The sequence below is a fragment of the Parasteatoda tepidariorum genome, chromosome 7 (genome assembly GCF_982258835.1).
Source record: "Parasteatoda tepidariorum strain Cologne lab strain chromosome 7, Ptep-v5.0, whole genome shotgun sequence".
NCBI lineage: Eukaryota > Metazoa > Arthropoda > Arachnida > Araneae > Theridiidae > Parasteatoda > Parasteatoda tepidariorum.
The window spans coordinates 48,023,197-48,043,426 of NC_141761.1; the positions used below are offsets into that span (position 1 = coordinate 48,023,197).

General features: G+C 30.4%; 1 protein-coding gene across 3 annotated transcripts in view; it reads left to right on the top strand.

Annotated features, from left to right (window-relative positions):
- The window catches only part of LOC107443324 (insulin-like peptide receptor), a 148,041-nt gene extending 128,084 nt beyond the window's left edge, over nt 1–19,957 (top strand). For all 3 annotated transcript variants that reach the window (XM_087167820.1, XM_016057149.4, XM_087167821.1), the window contains 12 exons: nt 947–1,217; nt 1,507–1,591; nt 4,342–4,490; nt 4,575–4,743; nt 9,663–9,765; nt 9,877–9,935; nt 10,674–10,810; nt 11,828–11,892; nt 12,945–13,077; nt 13,162–13,457; nt 14,810–14,944; nt 18,881–19,957. In XM_087167820.1, the coding sequence (XP_087023946.1) occupies nt 947–1,217; nt 1,507–1,591; nt 4,342–4,490; nt 4,575–4,743; nt 9,663–9,765; nt 9,877–9,935; nt 10,674–10,810; nt 11,828–11,892; nt 12,945–13,077; nt 13,162–13,457; nt 14,810–14,944; nt 18,881–19,346 (2,068 nt within the window). In that variant the 3' untranslated portion in view covers nt 19,347–19,957. The remainder of the gene's footprint in view (nt 1–946; nt 1,218–1,506; nt 1,592–4,341; nt 4,491–4,574; nt 4,744–9,662; nt 9,766–9,876; nt 9,936–10,673; nt 10,811–11,827; nt 11,893–12,944; nt 13,078–13,161; nt 13,458–14,809; nt 14,945–18,880) is intronic.
- Nucleotides 19,958–20,230: the final 273 nt, after the last annotated feature.

Genomic DNA, 20,230 nt, shown 5'->3' on the forward strand with positions numbered 1-20,230 from the left:
TAAACCTCAACAGATCAATTTATTTGAACTAAAATATATGAAAACCCACAACAAAATGACATAATTTGCTGCCAGCTTGTTGACGTCACAAAACCTAAGACGCTGATTGGTTAAGGGAGAAAAAACTTGGATGGAAAGTAGAACATGCTCTACTATCGTCCAAGAAGTTGGACCAAGTTCTTGGATGTTTGTTTACACGATCCAAGCTCAAAGCAAAACAAGTTTCCATCAATATCAATCAATCTCTGTCCAAGAAATTGGATCGTCTAAACAGGCCTTTTGGATTTTTGACAGTTATTTTCAAAACAAAGAGTTTTGTATTAAAATATAATTCCAGAACATAATTGATAGAACGCTTGTAATTTTACTTGTATGTTAATTTAAAAATAATTCATATTTATAATATCCTTACGCAGAAACTTTAGGTTTTCGACGATTGTCAAAGAATTATGTCAAAAGGTTTTTTTTTTAATGTGAGGGTTAAAACCGTCAATTTTTTAAAATTTGCCAACCTTATTATATTTTTTTACAGTGCTTAAATATATTTTTTGAGTACTTTAAAGGTGCTTATTTTTTGTTGTAAAATTTGGCTACACACCCTGAATTAGTACAATAAAATTTTTACAAAAAATAATACAATAAAATTTTTACAAAATTGTACAATAAATGTATGAAATTCAATGTAAAAAATATTTTTCTTTACTATTTTGTCAATTCTAAACGTATTTCAAAAAGACAAATTTGTCTCCTATGCGCGTGTGATTTTACCAACATTTGGCAACATACTGGTATAAACCCTATCTATGACAGACATTTTAATGTATATAGGCAAAAATAATATATTCCTTTTCAATATGTGCTTCCCTTTTTATTATTGCTTTAACATAAGAGTAAATAGTAGAGTGAAAGTATTTTATTTGATATTTTTATAATTTTTTTATTGCAGCCCATCTTTTAATGCCAATGCTGGTATCAATACTGATTTGAATCAAAATTTACCATCTACTACTCGAGCACCTGCGTCAAAAATGCCATTTTTTTACAATATAACTCCCAATTCTAATGTTGACTTCACCATGACAACTAATACTGAACTTACATCTGAAGAACCATCAACCACAGCATCGCCTGATCGAGAAGGGCGGTTTTATTTCAAAGTTGAAGAAATGTATCGTGCTGTAACTGGACTTCATCACTTTACAGAGTACACCATTGAGGTAATTTTTATTTATTTATTTATCTTTATGACAATTGCTTGTGTTTGTGCAAAAATAATTTTCAATGACATTAAAAAATCTATTAAGCATCTTTTTAATTATGTAATCCATATTTCATAAACTAATTTACATAGTATTTTGCCATGAAAACATATTTTACTTACAACAATGTCTATTTTAAGTGTGTTTGTCTAACTTTTTTGCTTGATTTTGTTATCAGTTTTTGTTTGTCTTATTAAATCATACCTGATTAAAAAGTTGCATATGAATTGTTTATTTGTTTTAACAGGTTAAAGCTTGCCAAGAGAAAAGTAGAGAGTTGGAACAACCGTGCAGTTCTCAGGCTATAACAACTGTTCGAACTCTTCCTTTGGGTAATTTCTTTTCTAATATCTATTTTACTTTTATCTTATTAACTACTAAGAGATTTCCCCTGCATTGCTTTGTTAAATAAAGCATATTATTGTTTTAAGAAGTTAAGGTGATTTTGATTCAGGGTTGGCTTTTTGCCGGCAGAAACTGGTTTTTGCCATGCCAGTGGCAGAAACTAAAAAAACCTCTTTATTAGTTCTAGTAATTGCTTAATGACATTTTGTTTAAGTCAACTGAAAAATGAATTAAGTAAAGAGAAACTTATGACTGTTTATAAAAATCATGTGACATACAGATTTAACCAGGCAGTTACTGATTATCATTTGCTAGCTTATATGCTGCATCCAAAGTACTTGGAATTGAAATTATCATGTGCTCAAGAAGAAAGTGCCAGAATTTTACTCGCCAATATTAACTCAGATTTTGTATCTTATGTTATAGCTTTGCAAAACAAATTGGCCCCATTTTCTGAAATTTATTTTTCTAGTAAAGTTTTGACAACTACCCCATCTGCTACATGGTGGTCCAGTTTTAAAAAATATGCAATAGATGAAAGTTTCATAAATCTTGCCTGTTCCTTAATGGCAATGCCTGCTAGTTCTGCTGAACTTAAAAGCATCTTCTCAAATTTCTCATTCGTGCATTGCAAATTGAGAAATTGTTTAGGTTTAGAAACTGCATCAAAACTTGTCTTTTGTTATAGATTACTGCAGAGTGTAAACAATGTAATATTTGATTTTGAATGGTGATAATTTTGTAAATAAATTGTACTTTGTTTAACATTTAATTGTTTTTTCTATGAATTATGCATTGTATGTCAATCTCAGTGCTTACTTTTATGTCATTTTCTGAATTTCTGCCAAAAATGTGGCAGAAAAGGGTTTCTGCCATGCAATTTTTAACCGGTTTCTACCAGTGCTTTTAACCACCTCTGCAGAAACTTGCCAACCTTGTTTTGATTTCATCAAGAAAGCATTTATATACCACCTTTTTTTTTACTTTCCATAGTTTAATTGAAATTTCATGTAGGATTGTGAAACAATACAAAATAATTTTTATAATTTAAATTTTTAAAGCTATAATTTAAAGAAAGGTACTGTGACATCTGAGGCCCAAATTAAGTCATAAAAATCATGTTACTCACTTGGAAACAACTTTTAGTAGGCAGTCAAATTCTATATTTTTAAAACTGGACTAACCTAAATTGAAATTTAAAATGTACTTTTTGAATTTAAAAAAACAATTTTTCTGAATTTTTTTTTAAAGAAACTTAATTTTGACCAAAATATAAATAAATAAATCAATATCCACCTGTTTTAAAATATCTATTCAATATTGACACTTAGTGGCTGAGTGGCACAGTTGGTTTGTCGTCGGCCTTCTGAGCCCAAGTCTGCGGGTTCGATCCCTGGCCCAGACACCGGATTTTCGGGATGCAGAAAATCCTCAGCGTCCATGTCGTATGATTATGCGGCATGTAAAAGATCCCTGGAGTGCCTTATTGGCTCTTGGCATTTCCGGCAAAATTAAATTCCTAGTGAACTTTAGCAACCAAATAGAGTCTCGGTGCTGCCATCTAGTGTGGCAGAAACTAGACGTCCAAATTAACATGACCAACGGTATCTCACACATTGTGGTGGTCCTGAAAGAGTGGATACCACCTCTGGAGAAAGCACTAGGTCTGCTCATTGGCAAGACCAATTGTGCAGCTCATTGGAAATAAAAAAAAATAAATAAAAAAATATTGACACTTATATATATTTTTGCTCGTAAGCATTTTTACAATCCTTATTTTTATTTGGAATACTATTTAGATTGCATCGTTAAGAAAAGTATTGCATTTTAATTCATACATTGTTTTTATGCATGGTTTAATTTTTCCTCTTTTATATTGTAAGGGTCTCCCAAATGAAAGGTAGAGAATCTAGAGTAGAAATAGCAGCACTACATTTCAGTGTTATAAAATAAGGTTAAAAAAAAAGCACTCTATGGATAGTGTATAAATGATTGATTAATTTGCATGAGAGCATAAAATCGTAATAAGTAGATGTAGCTAAAACTTCGCGAGGCATAGTAATAGGATTTTTAGCAGCAGAAGATGAGTGCATTGCTAATATTTATTGCCAGATACTTGCTGTTGATAAAGAGTGCTGTTTAACCAATTGCACCAACAAAACCATGTAAAAGGTTTTAGAATAGAAGTATATTAGCCTCAAATCCACTTTAACCCAGAGTAAGTAAACAGTATATTCTCTTTTGCTAAGGTTGATGAAGTGATTAGAGGTAATAATCTTGTGACACTAGTTTAGCTCTTTGTATGAGTAAAAGAATTGTGTAATCACTTCACTAAAAAACATGCTGTCTTTGATTGTTTTGTTTTGAAAAAATCCATCTTAGCACTATTGAACTTTCACTTTATGTGAACTGGTCTATCAGTTGTATGGTGTCTTCTTATCTTATTTTATAATCCTAAAAAACGGCATTGTTATCCTACTGTATTTTTGACACAATCATTATTGTCTCTTATAAGTAACATCTTTTAAGATCTATATCTTTTTTCATGAACTTAATATTTATATAGGAAATCAATTATGTAGCAATATATTTTTAAATTTTAAACTCCTACAAAATGTTCGAATCTCTAAGTTTTATAATTCCTTATTTATTATTAGTATCTATTTACACATAAATTCTGAACTATTACTTATAACCTGAAATTTATTTCTAATAAATATTTGACTTTTATCTGAAGGTGGTGCAGATGATATTGAGGAATCAAGTATCATAATTAACAATGAGAATCTGACAGCTGGCATCTATGTGAAATGGGATGAACCTAAAGACTACAATGGCTTAATTGTAAATTATCATGTTGAAATAAGATCATCTGATGCTTCAGATGTAAGTAGGAACTTTCTACCTTTTTCATAATTTTTATGCTGAAAATCTTTATTTTATTTACTGATTTATTACTTAATTATTTAGTACAAAACAATACCTATTTGCATCACTCAACTTGATTACCAGAAGAAAATGGGTTACATATTTAATGATTTATTACCTGGAAATTATTCTCTGAGGCTAAGAGCCACCTCACTTGCTGGGAATGGAAACTGGACTAGAGCTGTATATTTCATTGTTCCAGATTTTAGAAGTAAATCATATCTACTTTTTATTTTACTATTCGATTTCTGCATAAAATGTCAATGTTAATTCAATATTTTATAAACATTAAATATATGTGAAATGCTAGATGATACTATTGAGACATAGATAAGATTTGCCGATCACCATTAGTTAGTTCTAAAATCCTCGGGCCAGGCAAGGTTGACTCAGCCTTTCATCCCTTCAGTGGGTCGATAAATGAGTACCAAGTGTGCTTGGGAACTAGACACTGGGTGTTCCACGTTCGGCTGACCACCTGACCGGAACATCTGCTCCTGCACCCCATAGCCCAAGATCAAGCAAACTGAAATGGGCAGTCGTGCCACTGAGTTTAGTTTAGTTCTAAAATAGAATTTCTAAATGCAAAAGAAGTAAGGCTCCAGTTTCATTTTGGCACTCCATCTTGTATGTATTGTGGATCTTTGCAACCACAAAATAATTTATTGCCGTAATTTTTTTATTGTAATTGTGAAATTTTAGTGTACCATTTCCAGTTTTATTCTATTAAATGTTGATTTTTTTATTATCTTTGGTTTATTTTTTTGTTTATTATCTGTGGTTTATTTCATTGTGTTTATTTTTTATCTGTGGAATTTTATACTCATCATGTTCTCCAAAGATTTGGTATCAAAATCTATCTCCCATTGTTACATATTCATAGTACATATTATCAGAAATCTATTGCCGTAGTACATTGTGAATAGTACAGAATTTTTATTTTCAATCTTTTATTAGAAGTTACTCATTTAGAGTGAGAAAGGTACTTTTCAATGAACTTCACTTTACTCTTCAATGAACTAAATATTAAACTTATGCTGTATCCAAAAATTAGAAACATACCATCAATGACTGGTAATGATGAACACCGTAATAAAAATGTGCTTGAAAACATTGTTGCTAAACGGATTAAAAAAGCAGCCGCTGAAAAAGAAAGATTGGCTCAAATGCCACTTGAAAAATTAAAGCCAGAGAATTTAGACATTGTTAGATGGTACTCTGGTTACCAACATGGATAATTTAAAAGTAACAGATTTACCAAAAATAATAAAATATTTCCATGCTACTGAAACTGACATTTGTACCTGTCTAAGCTATAGGAGTTAATATTTATAAAAAGGACTTTGTGAACCACTTGGTGGGACATAATATAATAGAATTATAGCACAAGAGCCCAAAACTATAACAAAAGATTTTGATTTTGTTAAAACTTTATCTCTCAAAAGATTCAGTAGCTATAGGTGAAATTTTGGATCACTGCTAGATAGCGTTAAAATAGATTTTCTAGATATAAATTTTCAGTTTCATAATTGAACTCTATGTTGTATGTATCATGGATCTTTGTCTCCACAAACTATTTGTCCAGCTAAAAATCTTAGTGAACTATTTTCGTATTTTTTATTTTTATTTATTTTTTAGTTAATTATTTTTTTTATTATTATCATTAAAGTTTATATTTATTTACTTTTTGACTTCAAATTATGTGTGTGCATCCTGTTCCCAAAAATATACACCGAAGAGCCATTACATTATGATCACCTTCCATCTATAACAATGGGCTCGCCCAGATTTTCATAGTTTCTCGCCCAGGAACAATGTTTTCATGGGGCACATTAGGAACCATAATCCTCATAGAACAATCCCTGACGTCTGTAAGCTACTTGAACATAGTTGCAGACCAGGTTCACCCAATGATGGCAACAGTTTTTCCTGCGGGGGATGGTATTTACCAACACGATAATGCACCATGTCATAAGAATCGAATCGTCATGGATTGGTTCGAGGAACATTCCAGTGTCTTTCAAGTCATGTCTTGGCCTCCAAATTCACCTGACCTTAATCCAATAGAGCAGTGTTTCTCAACGGGGGCGATAATGCCCCCCTGGGGGCGTTGGGAGTATGCTGAGGGGCGGTGGACTTGTTTTAGGCGGCAGGGGGCGCTAGGTATGTTTTGGGCTGTAGGGGGCGATGAGCAGATTATGTTATTCAAATTTAATTTTAATACTCCCAAATAAAATTATTAAATTAAGAATCATTTAGTAAATAAAATTAATCTGAAATTAATGATAAATAAAAAGATTAAATTAATATAATAAATTAGATTATCTGATACAACATTAGTACCAGCAGTAAAACGAACTTATGCAACACATATTCTCCGATCCGAATCACCTCAGCACAGCGCATGAGTCAGTAGTTTTTGCCTCTGATATTCAAGACATTTATGGAGAATTAAACTTCACACACTTTTTGTAAAAATGTTTGATTTGACCCGTGTTTCTTATGATGGTTTAGTTTGCTTCCTAGCAGTTTTTTACCCAGTTTCGATTCGATTTCATTGTTTATTTGGCCAGGTACGTTTCTGAACTAGTTCTTAATCGTAAATTATTTATTGATTTGAATAAACAGTTGATTTTCTTTCATTCGTATTTTACTGCCACCGACAATGTTGGTTAACATAAAGAAGTATATTCAATACAGTGCCACGTACTTGAAGTTTAGATTTGTTCAATCGCTGTCGAACTCTCAACTACCCATGAATTTATTTTATAACAAAGTTTAATATAATGAGACAATGGAGCCTTCCCGTTAGCAGAAGCATTTGCAAAATACTCATTCTCACAAACAAAATAAGAACATCAAAGACAAGTTTCTGAAGGCACCTTTGACCACTGGCTTACTAACAACCTAATCACAAAAATGCAATGATGGTTTGATAAGTTCTTATAATATATCAAAATTAATTACTAAATCTGGGAAATGTCATACCATCGGCAAAGAATTGATACTGCCGCTGTTAAGGAAATTTTAGGAACAGTTTTACACTATCCAGCCTCATCCGATTTAATCAAAAATATCCCTTGCAATAGTGGGTCGACATGGTGGGTTTTTCGCCGTTTTGAAGAGTGTGGTACCAGATATTTTAGCAGCTCACTGCGTGATTCACAGACAGTATTTAGTAAGAAAAAATCTCAGCGACCGTTTGCATCAGTCATTGCAATATGTCATATCTGCTGCGAACAAAATTCGTAGTAACGTTCTCAACGATTGATTACTCAGACAGCTGTTCAAGAAAAACGGAAGAATATCGCTTGCTACTACACCGTGATTCACTGGCTTTCCTCGAAGACAGAATGTAGCTGTGAGAGACAGATTGCTAGAATTTAAGATAGACGTTGGTAGATTTATTTGCAAAATTTAATGGCGTTAATTTGCAACTTCAATGTGACAAACTAAATTTGATCCCTACGAAATCAGTTATTTCTATATTTCTAAAAAAACTTATTCTTTGGAAGCAGAAATTTGGTAGGAATGTGTTCAACCAATTTCAAATCTTATCGTATCTTGAAAAGAATGGCGAAATTTCCTCTAATGGTACACAAGAATATAGTTAAAACCTTGACTCTTTTCACATGGACTTTTCTGACCGTTATAAATGTGTTTTGTTCTATTTCCTCAAATGGGTTATTAATTCTTTTTTGAATATTGAAACAGAAGAGGTTCAGATTCAGGAGGAATTGGTCAAACTTACAACTAATGAAGCTTTGAAATGGTGATAACTCACAGAATTTTGGCTTCAAGGTAACATCAGTCGCCTCTACTCTACACTGTCAAAATTCATTCTTATTGACAAAATTATTTCTAATTTCCTTCCCTTTCTTCTACTTTGTCGAACGTGGATTCAGTGCTGTTATGGATCAAGTCACAAAAAAGAGAAATGTACTCGAAATCATGCAACGAGGGGACTTGCGTCTTCACCTCAGTAAAAATATTGAACCAAACGTTAAGAAATTGGCTATGAACCATCAAGTACAATCAGTCCAATGACATAGTAACTTGATTGTTTCGATAATACTACTATTTTTATTTTTGGGTAATTTTTTTAATTATCTAATTAAGAACAAGTGGCTCTTTTTAAGCATCTCTTAAGCAGTTTTCTTTGTTGAACTTATTTTTTTCATTACCGTATTTATTTTTATTATGACAAATAGATTGCGATTACCTGCCGGGAGAAAATTATAGAGTTAACGTACACATTAAATTTAAAAAGAAAAAAAACAAAAAAAAAAACATTCAAATTTAACGCTTAAAAAATTGCCTGAAAATGCATCTTATAATTCAGCACGCTCCCCCCGTCCTCATGCTCTAAATAACTGAAAGGGGGGCGTTGATATGTTTTTTGCTTATTAAGGGGGCGGCAACGTTAGAAAGGTTGAGAATCTATGCAATAGAGCATTTGTAGTCCTACTTGGAAAACCTGGCACATAAAGCAGTTTTCTATTCCGTAAACACAATGGTATTTTAATACTCATCAAAATGTCTTCACTGAGTGTGTCATTCTAATACAGTGAAAAAAAATTGTTTTTATTTGTTTTTTGTTTTTTTCCTTCAAGAATCTCACTTCAAAAACAAGTTTTATTAATTTTTGCTCTTTAAAAACAAGATGATTCCTATGACAAAGAGTCATTTAATTAAAGTTTTGAAAGCAGATTTCTTTTGTTTCTGTATATTAAACATGAAACATTTTAAATTCATTTTTAATTGAGGGAAAGAATGACAAGACAAAAAATCCCTAAAGCGAAGGGAAAATAATCTTTGTTAGCATTTTATAAATTTTTTTTTCTCTCATGTGAATTTGGTTTTAAGACATAATTCATTAATTTGCAGGACTTTCAAAATTAAGTTGGAACCTTTTTAGTCCCCGAAATGTGTCCAAAAGTGACATTCCATTGAATGCTGCTTTTTACAGCTGTTACATGTGTTTTGTAGAATACACTATTATATACAGATAGTTATTAACAAAAAAAATTTTTTATTCTTGTTGTCATAAATAGTTAATAATGATTTAGGATTAATTTCTCATTTAAACAGAACAAAAACTTGTTTACAATAATTCCCTTTTCGTTTCAGGTGGCATGCGACCTGAGTTTTTAGCCTTGTTAGTCATTGGAATTGTTTTTGTAGTAGTTAGTACGTTTGGAGCAATTTTGTTTTATGCCTATCAGAAAAAGAAGTATGTATTCGATATTTCAGAGTATTGTTACAGTTGTAAATCTGAGCTTGTATATATTTTCATTCGATTACTTTCTATTATATGTTAATAATTTTTACACTTATTGTATAGATATGATAATATGCCTACCATGCTGTATGCATCTGTAAACCCAGAATATATGAGTGCTGGTAAGTACATTCCATTACATAATTCACAAATAAATGCAATAAAAGTAATTTTCAGCATATCTATTGGTTTATAATCTTTTATGTGTGTTTTCTTTTTAATCCTGTCTATTTGGTCGTTTTTCGTAAAGTTTTCGGTAAATATTTCTTTAGAAGAATTTTTATATATATTTTTTTAATGTGTATTTTAACTCTATGTAAATATTCAAATCAGGTTTACTCAAAATGCATTGTGCATAGAATATTTTGAGTCAAGAAAACTATTACAAAAACAATGTTTTACCTGCCAAAAACCAGATTTCTCTTTTGTTATGCAATTGCAAAAATAGGCAGGGGCTCCCACCAGGGGGGAAGGTGGGCGCACGATGCGCCCACTTGAAGCTTGGGGGGGAATTTTTACACTAAATAAAACGAATAGTTTGGGAGGAATTTAGAATTTGCCCAAGAATGCGCCCAAGAGCTTAGGGGGGATGGGGGCCACTGAAAATAGGTAATCAAAAGAAATTTTTACGCAAACTGAGCAAAATTCCAAATGCTCCATTGATTTAAAAGAAACACAAAAATCAATTGAATCTTTGACCTATCTGAAAAGTCAAAGTATCAAAATATATTTTACATTTTCCAAGTTTAATTGAATATAATTATGTATTAAATCATAGAGAACAGCCAAATTTTGTAAATTATTACAATTATTTTTCCCATGTTTATGTATGTTTTAAATAATTTTCTACTTCATTATAGTTTATGAGCCTGATGAATGGGAAGTGCCTCGAGATAAAATAGCTTTACTCCAAGAACTTGGTCAAGGATCATTTGGTATGGTTTATAAAGGAGAATTTACTACTGAGGATAGAGGATTAATGAAGTGTGCAGTTAAGGTATGTACAGATATCAAATTCTGATATCCTATAATGTAAGTTTAATCACATTAATGCATCAGGCTTACTGCAAGTTAAAAATATGTAAATAAAAGCTATGTCAAAATGAATTTTTAAATCTGTATTGAATATAATACCTTGTCAGTGTGAGGTCAATTCAAACATAGTTTTCACCATATATTTTAACTAGGCAGCTGATGTCATATTTGCTGTTTGAACTAATTGAGTTTCAATGTAACAATCGCACAGTTGTCTGACAATGCTCCCAAATCAGAGTTTTGATAACCATTATCAAAAGTTGTCTTCCCAAATCCATATATTATGTCAAAAAATTACTGTTATATTTGTTTCATTTTATGTATGTTAACTTCCATATTTTTTCTTTTATATTTTTTTATTTCCTTAATTTTTTATTTTATTTTGTCTAAATAAGAGTTGTATTAAACTGCTAAATGGACATTTGTCATCACTTCTCTGAATTAGATAATTGAAATTTTTAATTGAATATTAAAAACTTAGTATCAGTCATTAATTAAATTAGTTTGGTATTGTAATATTTCCATGATCTTATTTAAAATACTAGAATTTAAGCGGTGTTTATAAGAATTCGAACTATCATGTACCTAATAAATAAAAGTGTTTTGGCTTTAAGAGCAATAAAAAGTGTTGAGGTATAGAACTTGAAAAGCACCATCATCCTCTGTCTTGACATTGAAAACAGTTCTTACCTGCCATCAATAACTACATCATTTGTGCTATCATGCTATTAAATGTTGAGACCTACTCTATTAAAATACCCTTCTTTCTTCAGCTTGCTAAATTTTATCTTTTATTTTCCGTAAACAGATCTGTCTTCTTTTTTCCCCCCAGTTACATAGACTGTAAATAAATCCATTGTCTTTTTATATGTAAACTATTAAGGGAACTACTTCTTTTACTGTATGTTAAAGTAAATAAATTGTTATGCATTATTCCAGTATGTATCTTAATCTACATTATTTATTTTGATGCATGTAGACCGTGAATGAAACTGCATCTCTCAGGGAAAGAATAGAGTTTTTGCAAGAGGCTTCAGTTATGAAGTAAGTATAAAAACTTAATTTCAAATTAATTTGATTATTTTATTTAAATTGATGTTGTTGTTTCTCACCCCCTGGTGTAGGAAAGCCTACACCAGGTCCAAAAAAAACCTTGTCACCTGAGAACATCGAAAATCTTCTCCTGCTCAACAACAAGCTGCCTCCAGGAGGCACTTAAACAATTAAGAAGGTGTGCGGGAAGGGAACAGGAGCTAGGAGAAAATATCTTTACCCCATTCTGAAATTTCTTGCATTTCAAGTGACCACTTCTGAATCTTGCCAAGGCCGATTGTAGAGTCCTGGGGCAGCTGCATAACAGAGACCCTTTGAACCCTACCAATTATGAGCTGGTGGGAGGCTCCAAGTTGAAAGGAAATTACTTTTGTGGAGCGAGTGGATTTTAAATCCTTAAATTTCTTTTTAAGAAGGAGTTAGCTCAGCAGAGTTGACAATCAGAAGATCACCACCATTTCTAGCAAGATTATCTGCAATATCATTACTGTGCACCCCAACATATGAAGGAATCCACTGGAAGCATACTGATTTCCTCCAACCTAGCTCAGAGAGAAGTACTAGAAAATCCTGGTCATGTTTATCATACATTTTCAGCTAATTTTTTAAGTATTGGACGGCACTTTTAATGTCAGTCAAAATCCAAATTCTGCTATTATCAGTAGAAATCAATATATTTAGTCTTAATTCAATCTTGTTGTTATTAAAAACTTAATTTCTAATTTTAAATACTTGCCTGTAAAATTACATGCTGAAGTATTATGTACAATTTTTATACAGTAGAATTAAAAAGTTCTTAATACTAAGAGTTTTATACATTTTCAGTACAGCCCAGGACACAGAAATGTATTTTTTTGGCACTGCCTCTATTCTATATGTGTATTAGAGGTAGATTAGAATTATTTTAAAGCGTGGAATATTTTATTACATAAAAATAAATACTAGTTTTATGTAAAACAAAAGTTATTGTTGAAAGGAATGTCTAACTTGTCATTTTAATATAACTATAGCATGAATTTATTAAAATGAAATTATTCTTTTAGAGCATTCAACTGCCATCATGTTGTTAGATTGTTAGGAGTTGTTTCTAAAGGACATCCAACGTTAGTGGTTATGGAATTGATGGGAAAAGGTGACCTGAAAGCTTACCTACGTTCCCGACGACCCGATAGCGAAGTAAAACAATTATTTTTTCATATGATTATCTTTGTTTTTATAAATCTTTGTTTTGAATTCAATTTAATTGTTTATATTTTTCAGGAAAATGTTGGCAAGAATGTTACTCCTCCTACTTTAAAAGAGATTCTAAAAATGGCTGTTGAAATTGCTGATGGAATGGCATATTTAGCTGCTAAAAAATTTGTTCACAGAGATTTGGCTGCCCGTAATTGTATGGTATCAGATGATTTGACTTGCAAAATTGGAGATTTTGGTATGACAAGGGATATATATGAAACAGATTATTATCGAAAAGGAGGCAAGGGCCTGTTACCTGTTCGTTGGATGGCTCCAGAATGTTTGAAGGATGGTTTATTTAGTTCTCAATCTGATATATGGTAAGTTACTTTTTTAAATTATTTTGTTTTCTCTCTTACTACTTTTTAAATGAAAAGATACTTTTTTGTTTCTGAAATGTTTGAAATTAAAACAACCATACATGCTTCATAGAGCGAACGCAAGATTGCTTGTACACTAATTAACTTCTATGAAATCTTTGTACAGTAGGGAACCGATTATCCGGAACGATCGGGACCATCACTATTCCGGATAACTGATTTTTCCGGTTTTCTGAATCACTACAAAAAGCCGTTTTTTTTTTATTGTTAAACCCAACTAAAAAAAAAATATTTGGAAATAATCTTGAAAAAACGAAGTAATACACTAATGATTATTTCCAAAATGATGGTAAGGTAAACATCTTTCAAAAAAGAAAGAAAAATCCTAAAATCTTATGAGGGAAAAAATTTTTTTTTTTTTTTTAAAAATGGCGGGAAAATTTATTGAATTTCGTTCCGGTTTTTTGGTTTTCCGATTTACTGATTTCCGGATAACGGGTTCTGTACTGTATATGGTTTGTAATTGTTATATTTGCTGACTCATTTTTAATTAAATTGGTTTCATGTTCGCTACTAGTAAAGGCACAATTGGCTTCTCGGTCATTGTTTTTTTTTTTTTTTAAATTAAGTTTAAGCTGATTTCTTAATGCCAAAAAAGTACTTAATAATGTCTGAAAAGAGTTAAAAAAAAATGTTTAAAATAAAATCTTATCTATTTTAATAGAGGCTGAAATAGTAAGAAGGGAATAAAATTAAAATTGTTACTTCAATGTATAAATGTTGAAACCACTAAACTAGGCAGAATTTTATTTATTTGTATGTTAATCATTTCTATGAAAAAAAACAATGTGTATTAGAAAGTGGCAGCAAAATATAAAAATGCTGTTAAATCCAGCCTTAATATGATATATTCCTACATTGTTTGATATATTTTATTATGTGTTTAACTTAAATTAGAGAGCATTCAAATATGTGTGTAATATTTTCACTAGATTATTTATTAATTGAATACATTTCATTTAGATTTAATTAATTACATATTTTTTTGCCTTAAACTATTTTTTCTGCTTTCTTTTCACCTTGCATTTTGTTGTGCCATAAATCAGCCAACTTCTTAATCCTCTGGTTCCAGTGCAAATTTATACCAAATTTTTGCCAATTGAGCAATTGAAAATAAAAAGTTTATTCTGCAAGAAAGATTCTTAGTAATACAGAGAAAAATCTGAGTTAAATGCTCATATAGTTAAGATTGAAATAAATAATATTGTGTAAATTATGCTTAAAAAACTATTGATTTTCAATATTTTTCTTCTAAACCATTATTTTTAAATAAAATCTAAATGTTCTTGTAGGTCCTATGGTGTTGTTTTATGGGAAATGTCTACTTTAGCATCTCAACCATACCAAGGATTAGCAAATGAACAAGTTTTACATTACGTAATTTCTGGAGGGAAAATGTCGAAACCTGAAAATTGTCCTGATAAATTGTATGTTCTGATTTTCTTTTCAAATTCTTGTTCTTATTGTACTAATTTTCAAATTTTTTTCTTGTAAAATCAAAGAGATTTCCAGGTGCACCTATTTTATGATTTTAATGGTTTTACAAAGCATGCTGTGAATTATCATGTAATTTTTCTGTGAATAATGTATAGCAGAAATGCAATATGTAAATATGTTTAAAATTTAATTTCAAAGATTTCTAGTTTGTAGTAGCTTTGTTTCATAATTTTTCCCCTCATTTGATCTATAAATATTTAACAATAATTTTTAGAGTATAAATATTTTTAGAAAATACACTTACAAAATGTTAACTATTATTTAATTACTTTTGTATTTATAATAATTTCTCATTTATCGTGAATTTCAAATGTTATGAGTGCATATTTTTTTTCTGATATCAATTAGTTTTGCTGAAAAAAATGTAGTAAGGTTGTTTTTTAATTTAAAGTTAATAATTTTTTTAAATTAATTACTTAGTTTTTAAACTCTAATTTTATAGTAAGTGTTAATTATCGACAGAAATAACTTTGAAAAATATTATTTCTAATAAACTTATTTGAAAAGTTTGTAATGAAAGTTATAGTTTTATGTGAATTGATAAGCAGTTTCATAGTTTGTTTAAGTTTACTTAGTTTTTCATTTATTTTTTATTTTATTACAGTACTTTGTTTCATGAATTTCAATGATGCTAAAATTGCTTTTTTTTCTTCCTTCATTTCTATACGGTTGAATGGCAAAAATTTTAATTTGGTATATAAAATTCCTCATATTTTAATGAATGATCCTAGTTTTATTTTGAACAGGGATGAGATTCTTCCGCGGATTCGCGGATTTCCGCTTTTTTTCAGATTTTTCCATTTTTCCCGCTAATTTCCGCTGAAATTTTTTTTGCACTAGTTAAAATATTTTATGAGGAATTTAATTTTCCGCGGAGCAAAATCATTGAAGTCCTTATTCCTCCCTCTGAAGTTTGTCTAAAAATCATTTTCTTGGGAGAAAACTGGTTGACCTTTATATAGGGATGAGATTTTTTTTGTCTCTCGAATTTCAGCCTTTTTATCTAAAACTCCAATTCTCTAAAAGTTTCGTTTTTTTTTTAATATAAATATCCCGCTTTTCTTTTAAAATTCAGCCGTTGAAGTAAAATAATTATATTTATTTACGATTTTCAAAGATAAACAGAAAATTCAAACTACGTCCTAGCTGCTAACCCTTCCGCATTTTTACTTATATTAGCTATTTTCTCCGATTTCATGTTGGCCGATTTCATGTTCAGAAATCCCAAGTCCAGACTCAGCAAATATCTCGATTTTTATTCACGCGTTTTTAATATCAATCATCGATTTTCGTATTTACCTGATTTAAAATTTGAACATTGCGATTCTTATTCAGGCGATTTAAATATTGTAAATTGCGATTCTTATTTACGAGATTTAAAAAACCAATATCGTGTTTTGTATTTATGCATTTTTAAAATCGCGATTTTATTATCAAACATCGATTTTCGTATTTACCTGATTTAAAAGTTGAACATTGCGATTCTTATTCAGGCGATTTAAATATTGTACATTGCGATTCTTATTTACGAGATTTAAAAATCCAATATCGCGATTTGTATTTACGAGCTTTTAAAACTCTATGTAGCAATTCGTATTCACGCGAGCTTAAAATCCAATGTCGTGATTCGTTTTTGCGGTTGTAATATCGCGCGATTTAAAAATTATGCATCGTGATCTGAAAATTACGCATCAAGATTTGTATTTTCGCATTTTTTAAATTCGATTCGTATTCCAGAATTTTTGTGAAATGGTGAAAAATTCACACATAATTTTGTGGAAATGGGGCAATCTTTTTGTGAAAAAAATACAAAAACTAGTTGTTTGTTCAGACAATTGTGAAAAGTCCTATGGTATGAAAAATCTACTTTGTAATTTACTGCATCTAGAGTTACCATAAAATTAAGTTCTTTCTGCTAATGTTTTTTTTTTTTTTTTGTAAATCTGTTAAAGTGAGAAAAACACAAAACATGGTTTTTCACAGTGTTGCTGTTATAAAATGATGAATTAAAGAAATCATCAACTCCATTTTTAAAATGAAAAATATTCTAAAAGATCCTTTTTTTATGACAAAATAATTTGTAAAGGGACAGTTTTTGCAGTAAAATATTTTTTGATAGTTTGATTTTAACAATAATTTTTTTTTAGAAAGGATGATAAGTAAACCCAAACTCAACCTAAAGTAACTCCTTCATGGCATTAAGTTATGTTCTCCTTTAACTTTGTTAATTTTAAACCTAACACATGCATGACTTTGTAAAACGAAATTTTTAAAAAAGTGGTAGAAGTTTTTACAGGATAAGGAATTTTATGTTAATTTTTTTAATGATTTTTTTGCCGGATTTGTTATTAAGTGATGTCTCGTATTTTCATAGGGCATTGCTTGTAATATATTCATATAATATTACTTTTAGCATGAATGAATTTCTTGTTAAATTTTATTTAATGGCACTGGTACTTTATTTGATCACTGTCATTGAAAAATGAGAGCTGACTGTCATGAACTTGAAGATTAGAATCTGTCATGAACTTGAACATCAAGCTTAGAATCTGTTGTGCATAAAAAATTATGGGGATTATTATCATTTACACAACTGTGCTCGAAGTTCAGCTTTAAAAATAAACATAAAAAATACTGCATGCCTAAGACATTTTGATTCACTTTTCCTTTTGTATGAATAAATTTGTTATAGCATAGCTAATATTCTCCTCCCTTTTGACTAATCTGAGATTGCTGCTGATAATGATGAAATGGTAAACATTTTTATCCAAGAATGTGGAATATCTGTGGAGAAATTTTAAATCTTCTCATCTTATAGTCAATTTTGTAGCATATCAAACAAAGCAAGAAGTCAATGAGATATTACACCCAAAAAGTTTCAATATCAGTTTTATAATAATAATACAAATTCAATTTTTTTTCATTACATACTACTTGTTTGAGTTTTTACCATTTAAAGCTATTGTAATCCACATACATCTGCCTGATAAGTTATTTCTGTCTCAAATAAAAAATATACTACCAGAATTTATTTTTTAAAAAAGATTTTCATACTTATAAAAGGCTACAATACTCAGATTTAAAATTCCAGAACAGAACTAAAACTGTTGGAAGAATACTGCAGCTCATAAAAGCATGTTTCATTCCCACTTCAATTGGTATCCTCTGACTACAAGATTTATGTAGATCTATATGAAAGTACATGGTCTAATGTTCTCACGGTTGCATAGGAAAAAGGATGTTTTAGGCATACCCAACTAAATTTACAAAACAATTATGATTCATTTTGTGGTTATATTTAAACATGATTTCTTGCAATTGTGCTTTGTGAAATAGTTAAACGCTCCTATTCCAATTAACTTAATTGTACAATTAAAAAATCATGCATTTTTCAAAAAAAAATAATAAAGAAAAAAAAAAGTCTTATCTTTAAATTCTTTAAGGAGATCAGAAAATTGTTTTTTTGCCATCTTGTGTCCTTAGAAAACGGAACCTCACTCTCCACTAACATTTTATCCTGTTTAATTTTAATAAGAGTGAGAAATAGAAGAAACTTGTTTCTCCAGTGAAGGATTCTTTTTCTAAGAATATCTTTCCAGTTTTGTTTTTGAAACATATACAAGAGTACACAATATTTTTCTAATTTTTGTTGGAAGTGTTTTTATGCATATTTTGAGAGACCGAATGAGTGTTTTTTGTTCCATGCTAAAATAAGCACTATTACAATATCTAGTTCCAAGTATGGAAAAAGTGAAAAGAGAAGTTGTCCAATTATACAGATTCCTCGATCCCAAGCAGTCTGTATGATCGGCGCCCTTCTGTAGTTGCGATTCTCCTCTTAAATTTATGCTTTTATTCCTCCTTAGGTATGCACTGATGGAATTGTGTTGGGACAAAAATCCTAAAGCCAGGCCAACTTTCCTGGAACTCATAGACATGGTTTTACCCGATGTTGACCAAGGTAGGTTCAAAGAAGTGTCCTTTTATTCTTCGCAACGACAAGAAACAAGCACCAAAGAAAGTGAAAGTGAATCTGCCACAGCCTCCACGCCCATGAGGACTCAGTGGATGGAGGCTCAGAACTCTCACGAAGAGTCGGACACAGAGTCTGAGATCACCTTTTTCCCTCCCACCAGAAACACTTCGAGGTTGGTGGGAAGGAACTCTCAAGGCGATAGCAGAGCTTACAGTGTTCATTCCATTGAGGGTAGCAAAGGGGTGTCTGCTACATCCTCGGACGATAGCAAAGGTAGCAAAGTAAGTAGTACTTCCAATGGAAGCATAGCAAACGGAGGAGTACCTTATGTGTCATGTCGAACTACTGTGTGTTGATTATTTTACTAAAGAAACAGGGTGCTCAGAATCGGACCGAAAATCCTCATTGTGTGTGGGTGCGGTGTGTCATTTGGTGCTGTTTAACCATTATTTAGACCACCTTTTGCACCAAACGTGTGTTCATCTGGTCTTTTTAACTCCAAAAAACTTGTACAGAAAATATGTTGTGTGTGTGCATTTTTGTTTAGTATGTATAAATACATATATATATAAAAATTCAAGTAATAATATTTATGAAGTTGTACAGTGTGTTAACATAATTCATATTTTGTGACGTTTGTATAATATAAGTCAGAACTTTATTCATCAGAGTGTAAATTTTCATTATCATTGTAAATTTATAAATGCTTACTTATAATAAGCTAGTTGAGAAGACTTTGTTATTGAAAAATTAGAAGTATTTTTTATCATATCTTTTCAAAAGTTATAATTTTCTTTTAATTGTTATAGAAGAAGAAACTTTATGATGCATTTTATTTTTGTTTTGAGCTAATTGCAGATTAGAGTTAAAGTTAGTTAACTAAGGAAAATAAAAATATTATTACGGCTTATCTTTAACTGATACTAAAAGTAAACATTAACAATTCTCTGCTTGCAGTATTTAAAAATTTTTTTTTATTGGAAGTAAATATATATATAAAAACATTATTATTTCTGCCCAAGATAACTTAAAATATCAGTGTCATACTAGATAACTTATAATCAATACTTTTCACTCCTAGGCTATGAATTAGAAACATGCTTATTTTTATGCTTCTTTAATTTATATAAAACAAATTGGTGTCATTTAAGAAAAATATTCTAAAGGTATAATATTAACTAAATTATTATTAAAATACACTTATTCACATTTTAATAAAAAATTGAAGTGGTTGGTCTTA